The sequence below is a fragment of the Propithecus coquereli genome, unplaced genomic scaffold (genome assembly GCF_000956105.1).
Source record: "Propithecus coquereli isolate 6110/MARCELLA unplaced genomic scaffold, Pcoq_1.0 Scaffold748, whole genome shotgun sequence".
Lineage (NCBI taxonomy): Eukaryota > Metazoa > Chordata > Mammalia > Primates > Indriidae > Propithecus > Propithecus coquereli.
The window spans coordinates 923,083-931,882 of record NW_012153596.1 but is presented as its reverse complement, the minus strand read 5'-3'; the positions used below and the strand labels follow the sequence as shown (position 1 = coordinate 931,882).

Below are 8,800 nucleotides of genomic sequence, written 5' to 3'. Positions count from 1 at the left end.
CTCTGTCGCCTGGGCCAGAGTGCCATGGCGTCAGCCTAGCTCACCGCAACCTCAAACTCCTGGGCTCAAGCGATCCTCCTGCCTCAGCCCCCACCCCAGTAGCTGGGACTACAGGTGCATGGGCCACCATGCCTGGCTAATTTTTTCTATTTTTGGTAGAAATGGGGTCTTGCTCTTGCTTAGGCTGATCTTGAACTCCCGATCTCAAGCATTCCTCCTGCCTCGGCCTCCCAGAGGGCTAGGATTACAGGCATGAGCCACTGTGCCGGGCCTCCAGTGCAATTCTAAATTTAGTTTTGAAGCTCAGGTCCACCTTTAGCTGGCTGGTACTTTTCTTGCATTCCAGCCACAGGATTTATGTGATGAGATGACAAGGAAGGAGTTGGCTCGGGGTTAGCTTTTCAGGCCATACGCTGTTGTCTAGTGAGTGGTCCCTCTGCAGCCCATTATCCTTTTCCAGGTTTACTGCTGGGGCCGTGGCTCTCTCCTGGTTTAGATAGGAGCTCCTTCCCTGTTTCAGACTTTACCACAGAGAAACTGAATTGCACAGAAGGCACAGACTGAATAAAGCAGCTGGTTTTGAGATGCTTTATTAACATTGAACAGTACAGTGTGGAGACTACAACTAATTGTGCTCTCATCTCTTCACAGAACGGTCACTACAGGCAGCACAGGATATCCTAACAGCTTTCACTGCTGCCTCACAGCCTCCGAACCGTGGAGGGGAGATGAGGGCATACATCGAAGGAAATTCCAGGGCAACTGCAGTCACACATTACCCAGGAAGCTGCAGGTAGGAAGGCAGCGCATGGAATCTCAAACTGGGAACAGCAGTATGTATCACGGCGCTATAGCGCTGTAAAACCTGGGCTAGCGAAGCCTATGATTCAAGTTACGTTTTCTCTGCTTGCAAGGGAAACACACATTTAAGAAACTGGTACTCTACACATTGATCCCCAACCCAGTTATCTGTAGTCTCGTCAGAAAATTTAGTATCGGGTGGTTGCTTTTTTTTTTTTTTGACAGAGTCTCACTCTTTTCCCTGGGCTAGAGTGCTGTGGCGTCAGCCTAGCTCACAGCAACCTCAAACTCCTGGGCTCAAGCGATCCTCCTGCCTCAGCCTCCTGAGTAGCTGGGACTACAGGCATGCACCACCATGCCCGGCTCATTTTTTCTATATATTTTTAGTTGTCCAATTAATTTCTTTCTATTTTTAGTAGAGATGGGGTCTTGCTCTTGCTCAGGCTGGTTTCGAACTCCTGAGCTCAAACAATCCGCCCGCCTCGGCCTCCCAGAGAGCTAGGATTACAGGGGTGAGCCACCGCGCCCCGCCCGGGTGATTGCTTTGTTACCTATTTTGTCACTTAAAATCTTATTACTCACTTTAATGATAAAAAAAGATAACATTTGAATATGCAGTTACAGTTTAAAAGAAAAGTAGTTAACTTGAATTTCTGAATTAGGAATGAAGAAAGGTGTTACCTGGCTTTGCTTTTAAAAAGAACAAAACAGTATGTGTTTTAAAATGATGGTTTTGGAACAAGCATAGATGTAAGATAAACATTTTAGTTCATTAAAATGCGTTTTACGGCCGCAATAATGTGTCTGGCACTGATCCCAAACATATCCAGCAGCTCATCCGGCTTCCCATTCCGAGGCACTCCCGACACGGCCAGCTGATGAACCAGGATGTCAGGCTCCATGGAGACAGCCGCACAGACAGCTTCCCCAATTCCGCCTGGGGAAGCAAGAGACACTGGGATCTTTTCTGGAAGTGGCTAGTTAGCCTTAAAGCCCCATCATATAGAGGCTTTTGAATTTGCTGGTTCCCAGGGGAAAATTTTTTCACTAGTCATTGATTCATGTGAACAGTCATTCTCAGACTGGCCTGAAGAGTTCTTATTCTAAAGTGCAAGTCTCCAAATTGCTCCCACCCCCACCTACAGCAGGCACTGCTCTCAATCTGGGCCCCATGGATGGAGAGTTGAGATTCTCAAAGCTGTCAGGGACCTGAAAAGGATTAACACACTGACTACCACATTAGAAAAAAAATTTTTTCCTTGAAGCCATGGTGTTTATTATGAAAAGAGAATAAAAATTTTGAAAACAAAACGATCCTTTCTACTTTAATGAAAAAATGTCATTTTTTAGTTTTCTGTGCGTGAATTATATGCAAATTGAAAAATAGTTCTTGAGGTTCCCAAGGTGAAGAGATGTGTGAGTTACATATACTTCACGAGGCCCTGTGCTCAAAACTAGCATGTTAAATACAACTCACATGGCAATTAATGTGTTAAAACCAACAAATGAACTGTGCAGAAGAGAGTCACCAGCAGGCCGGCTGCTGGCTCACAAGGTTGGCCCTTGGCTGATGCAAGTTCCCTCCACTGCTGTGACACTTTCCCTGATGAGGGTGGGCCCTGCACCTGGAATGTTTGTACAAACAATGTGGTTTATGCCAAGCACCTGCTTTCTTGCTGGGAGTTGGGAATTTTTGGTACGTGCCTGGCCAAAGTTGCCAACATGACCAGACCCTGACAAAAACCTGGGGTGCTGAGTGTCTAGTAGGCATCCCCGGGCAGAAACACAGTCCATGTGGGATGTGTTTTTGTTGTGCCCCTCATGCAGGAGGGGGAGGGAGGGGGAAGCCTAAGGCAGGGCTTCTCCAAACTCTACCCGTGGCTCCTGCCCTGACAGGTCCTGCCACATGCCCTTTCTCTGTGATCAACCTTAGCTGTGGAGTGACTCTGTGTCAGGTCCTTTGAGTCCTTCCAGAGAATCACACACTGTGAGTACGGTCCTGGGGCCCCTGACACAGGATGAAGTTCCTTACTGCATCACATTGTCTGCCCTACTTAACTTTCCCAGGCCCAAGGATCACCCAGCTCCCTCTCCCTGGCATACTCTTTTTCTGTGTTTGCTGTGTTCTCTGCTTATAAGGCACCATTCCCACTTTTTTGGTGGGGGCGAACTATTAATCATTCAAAACTCAAACTGTAAAGCTTTTCATGATTCCTTCCTACCCACAATGCTGACTTAGCCACTCCTCTGTGTTGCCACTGACCCCCTTGGTGACCAGGCACTGTGCACTCTGCCGGGGACACACAAATGTATATGAGCATGGCTTCACATTTAGGGAACCAGTTCAGGCGGGTGAAGAGAGACCCCTAGACTGCTACTCCTGCAGAAAGCAATAATGAAGGTATGCTGCCTGAGGGGTAGGGCCACCGCAGGTGATGCCCAAGAGAGCAGGGTACATCTCCAATCAAGGGAAACACCATTCCCAATGCCCACACACACCTTCTGGGTAATGATCCTCCACTGTGATGACTCGGCCGCCTGTGGCTTTTGCATTGGAAATGATGGTGGCAGCATCCAGGGGTTTGATGGTAAATAGGTCCATGACACGGATAGAAATATCTGGAGAACAGCAATAACTAGCTTGGTATATGATGCAAACTTAGAATAAAGAATATGTAGGGATAAAAATAAAAGGATCGATCGAGGCACACAAGGTAGCTGAAGTTCGACCTCTCCCCAGCTTGAATTTTAATGTTCAGACATAACCAACCCACCTTGTTTAGAAAGATCATCAGCAGCTGCTAAGGCTTCGTGCAGAGTAACTCCAGCTCCAATAACTGTGACTTTGTCATTGTCACTGTGGCGGACGACCTGGTATAGCACCAGCAAAACAAAATGCTGTGGTTACTACTGCTTCATACAGAGCGCATCTCAAAGAAGGGGACATGGCACTCTGCTATGCTGCTCTTCTGCAATCCTAACAATTTCACCCCTTAATAATTCACTATTAAAAATATCATGCCAGGTGCGGTGACTCATGCCTGTAATCCTACCACTTTGGGAGGCCAAGGAGGGAGGATCACTTGAACCCAGGAGTTTGGGGTTGCAGTGAGGTATGATCACACCACTGCACTCTAGCCTGAGTGACAGAGCAAATCCTGTCTCTGGAAAAAAAAAAAAATCAGATGCATTTAAAAGCAAGGACACATTCTTTTTTATAAGCCCTATTTTACATCTGCTTTACAAATTCATCTACCTTTCCTCTTGCTTTAGAACGAGTTTGAAATTGAATTCTTATATAATACAAACACAAAATGACCCCCCCCCTTTTTTTTTGAGACAGAGTCTCAACTGTGTTGCCCGGGCTAGAGTGCCATGGCGTCAGCCTGGCTCACAGCAACCTCCAACTCCTGGGCTCAAGTGATCCTTCTGCCTCAGCCTCCCGAGTAGCTAGGACTACAGGCATGCGCCACCATGCCTGGCTCATTTTTTCTATATTTTTAGTTGTCCAGCTAATTTCTTTGTATTTTTAGTAGAGATGGGGTCTCGCTCTTGCTCAGGCTGGTCTCGAACAACTGAGCTCAAACGATCCTCCCGCCTCGGCCTCCCAGAGTGCTAGGATTACAGGCGTGAACCACTGCGCCTGGCCACAAAATGATCCTTTAACAAAGAAGGTGGATTTCAAACTAGACTCTAAAATGCAGAGGGCCAGAAGCAATCATACCACTCATCTGCCCTGGAGCACAGATAAGTACCCTGCCTCACACCCACTAAAGGGTCTTGGAAATGTACAGCCTCTGGACTGGTTTGAGAGCTTACTGCAACGTGCACACAGTTTGGACTCCAACGACTAACGAGTTAATGGAGAACATGCTGGGCATTTGCAGCGTGCTGTGTGCTAAGCATCTTGCATGCCTAAGCTCTGAGAACCCTCACAGTCTCCTTGCAAAATCTATCAGTAGTGGGACCATCCTGCAGCTGAGAAAAGTGAATCTCAGAGCAGGAGGAACTGGCCCAGGACAGGGCTGAGACCCGTAGCCAGGCAGAGCTGATGTCGAAGCCCATGCTCTCAACTTACTATTCTGCAACCAAAGACAGTTCCTAGGCTTATTTCATACAGTTTTGTTATCTCTAAAGCCAACTTGAAAGCATCTGGAATTATTCTTCATTTGATTTCTCTCAATAGGTTTCCCTGTAGCTTAAGAACCATTGCTGATAGTATAAACAGTCAGGTTTCTAAGCCTCTCCATTCTTTGAGGATGTCCTAGCCTTTAAAAATACATGTAAATGCATATATACATACACACACATCTATGTCCCCTTTGCAAAACCCAGTCCCTTAATTATCCATGTCATGCACATTATCACACACGTTGGAACTCAAATCCTTGACACCATCAAGAAATTTACTTCTTTTTTCAGGACAAGGAAAATATAAGGAAAAAGAAGACAAGAGAGAAATGAGAAAGCTCTGCAAACCATATAAATGTCAAGATGCTCTCTCCACAGAAACAGAACCTGTAGTTAACACTAAAGGTGAATACTAAAGCTTTTGCATTCAGTGTCATTTTCTAGTTATCTAATGGCACACAGTGGACAGTTCCGGAAAATACCTGCTTTTCTGTGGCACTATAGCCATTCAGAGCCACTAGTGACTATGAATTCTGGAGCAGCCTAGCCCTTAGAAATCAAGTTGGCTGTTGACTGCTGGCTCCTTCAAGAGTAGCTATAGGTATTTCACATATTTAAGAAGAATATTAATGGCATCACAAAATGCTTTTAAGATAAAAGCAGGACTTAACACTTTTCTACACGGTATGATCTCAACTGTATAAAATATACATATATGCCTAGGAAAAGGCAGGACAGAAAATATGCCAAAATGTCTGTAAGTCCCACTTTCTAGGTGGCGAGTAGAGTCATTTATTTTCTCCGTACACTTTTCTGGTTTTCCCTATACAAGGTCCTGACAGGCAGGCAGAGCAGGAGGTGGACGGTTTGGTGGGCAGGCCCAGAGAGGCTGGGCTTACTACCTGGGCCTGAATCCAGGTTTTGGTGCTCACAAGCTGTAAACCCTTGAACGAGCTGCTTACCTTCTCTGATCCACACCTACAGGCAGGGCTGATAATCCAAGCTTCTCACCAGAGCTCAGAAGTGCCCAGCAATGCCAACCTTTACCAGCAGGCCTGCAGGTGACTCTATATCCTATGTGCAAGACCAACCTCAAGGCCACAGAATTTCCAGTAGAAAGATGGCCCATGTTTCCTTTTCTGCCTGGCCTTACATCGGTAAAATCTGAACCTAACGGATCTATTACTCATTGAAAACAGCTATGCTACATTACAGCCAACACACTCAAGTGGCTTCATGTTGTTATTATTTATCTTTAAGAGTTCAACAAAAAGCGACTCCATTTGGAAAGGAGAAAAGTTCAGGGCAAGATGAAATTGGTAGAATGTTCCTTCCTGAGGAAAAGCAGGTAAAGGTCACAATTTATTTTACTTTAAAAAAAAAAAAAACAGAACAAAGAATGGACGACACCTCGACTGTGGAGATACCTATACTGTAATATTTAGAACAGTTCTGTTCACATGAAATGATACTGAACAACACTGGAGAACTGAAGCCCTTACCTTGGCCTTTCCAATCTCAAAGGTTTCTTGTGGGGTGTAAATAACTGCCGTCTCTGGTCGGGTAGTCCGAATGAAGCACATTCCCTAGGGTAGAAATGAAAACCAGAGTCACAGTTTAGAAAATCAAACTATAAATTTCCAACTAAAGGACCTTACAACAAGTGGGGGAAAGGAGGACTGAATAGTTCTTTTTACTAAAAACAAAGTGTATACCTTGGAGCAAAGGACAAGCATCTACAACCACCGGCAAACAGGTCATGCGTCACCTGATCATGCCAGGCAAAGCCCAAGCAGGACCCTAGCAGATGCCCTCAGTGCTAAGCTCGCTGCACTACTGCATCTATTGCCCTGGGAAAGATTTCCCATGTACACACCGACCTGTTCTGTCTCCATAGGACACAAACTCAGGGCAGGAGCACTGACTCATGTTGACTACAAATCCCAGAACACAACGTTTAAAAATTAATTTTTACCACAATATCCTGTAATGCTTTATCTTTAGAAAGACTTTAGGCCGGGTGCGGTGGCTCATGCCTGTAATCCTAGCACTCTGGGAGGCTGAGGCGGGCGGATCGTTTGAGCTCAGGAGTTCGAGACCACCCTGAGCAAGAGTGAGATCCCCGTCTCTACTAAAACAATAGAAAGAAATTAGCTGTACAACTAAAAATATATAGAAAAAATTAGCTGGGAATGGTGGCGCATTGGTGCATGCCTGTAGTACCAGCTACTCAGGAGGCTGAGGCAGTAGGATCGCTTGAGCCCAGGAGATTGTGGTAGCTGTGAGCTAGGCTAACGCCACGGCACTCTAACCCAAGCAACAGAGTAAGACTCTGTCTCAAAAAAAAAAAAAAAAAAAAAAAAGAAAGACTTTAAATACCCGAATACGAAATGACTCGCCCTTTTCCCAATCAGAAGATGTAAATACATTTTTGTTATCAACTTCAACACAAACACGTAGTATAAATGAATATTCAGGGTCCTATGTGTAGCACTTCATAAACTCTGACAAAGGCATCACCACATCATTATCACCCAAGCCCAGAAGCCTCTTTTCAGTCACTCACCACCCCTAAGAAGCAATCTGTACTGTCATTTCTATATCATAGTCTTTATTTGCCTCTTTTGACCTTTCTAGAAATGAAATCCTATGGCATGTATGAAATCATAAAATAGAACTCCAAGATGTAGTAAGTAAACAAGCAAGTACAGAATAATGAGCACAGTTTGAACCTACTTATAAAACAAATCAAAGAAACATCTGTCCATGTGTTGCAAACGCTTAGACTGGGAACTCATAAGATCTGCCCCAACTGTGCCCAGGGGCACGGGTGAGGCACAGGGGTGGCAAGGGCAGCGTGGCAAACGTTAGCTGGAGAGATAAAGACTGCGCTCGCTTGTCCCCTGCAGCTAGGTTCTGGACAGAAACTTAATTCTGTCCCTCTGATGCCCTTGTGTGAGATCTCAGGAGTAAAAGCGAGGCTGAGGCCACACTCTTGCCCTTCTCAGCTGTTTCTGAGGGCGAGCTAGGGCCCAGGCCTGGGCTTTGTCTGCAGTAGCATCCTGCCACCCACTCTCCAGCTCCCTGGATGTCAAAAGGCAGTGGCAACGGTGGCTTCTGTATCCTTGTCTGCAGCAACCAGGGTGTGTCTTAAGTCCAACAGGCCCAGCAGTGGACTCAGAGGTGGCTGTTCCACTGGTGGGTTAACACGTTGTAGTTTGGGATCCTGCCTGGAGCCCACTGCTGCGACTTTGTAAGCAACCTTTGTTAAACCTTTTCTTGTTTAGAATACCCAGAGTGGTCCCTGTTTCTTGTGCTGAGCCCAGATACAGGCTGTCAGTTTTGTTCAGTATCCTTCTGCTTGAAAGGACTGTTTGATACAAAGCAAATGTGTTTGTGTGCATAATCACCTGTTTTTGCATTTTTAAAAAGAATCCTAATGCCAAATTTTCTACAATGAATTTACTTTTGTGCTAAGAAAAAATCCAATCATCGCTATCAAACTAGTATCAGAGCCCAGAATCATTTTCTGTCTGAACCAGCGTCCCCTTAAAAATACCTTGGAATTGGCCGCCAGAAAAAGAGCGTGCTCCATCGAGACAGCGTCACTTGGATAGAAAACAATGCCGTTGGGAATGGCTCGGAACATGGCCATATCCTCCAGTGCCATCTGGGAGGGGCTGTCTTCACCTGAGAAAGCCACAGCCCAACAAAAACATGAGCATGACCCCACCAGGAACCTGCCCTCTACCTCCCACTCACTCTTGAGAAGCAATAACTCTTACTGCCATGGGTGTCCCAAACCACAACAGAGTCCTCCAATATGGTCCAATTATGATGTTGATTTAACTGGTTATAATTTACATTG

The 8,800-nt window shown here is 45.6% G+C and overlaps 1 protein-coding gene across 2 annotated transcripts in view; it reads right to left on the bottom strand.

Moving 5' to 3' along the window:
* Window positions 1-1,565: 1,565 nt before the first annotated feature.
* TKTL1 (transketolase-like 1) overlaps window positions 1,566-8,800 on the bottom strand; it is a 40,119-nt gene continuing 32,884 nt past the window's right edge. For both annotated transcript variants that reach the window (XM_012662047.1, XM_012662048.1), the window contains exons 9-13: window positions 8,492-8,622; window positions 6,435-6,518; window positions 3,576-3,672; window positions 3,301-3,420; window positions 1,566-1,738 (exon numbers count right to left, since the gene is read on the bottom strand). In XM_012662047.1, coding sequence (XP_012517501.1) covers window positions 1,566-1,738; window positions 3,301-3,420; window positions 3,576-3,672; window positions 6,435-6,518; window positions 8,492-8,622 — 605 coding nt within the window. The remainder of the gene's footprint in view (window positions 1,739-3,300; window positions 3,421-3,575; window positions 3,673-6,434; window positions 6,519-8,491; window positions 8,623-8,800) is intronic.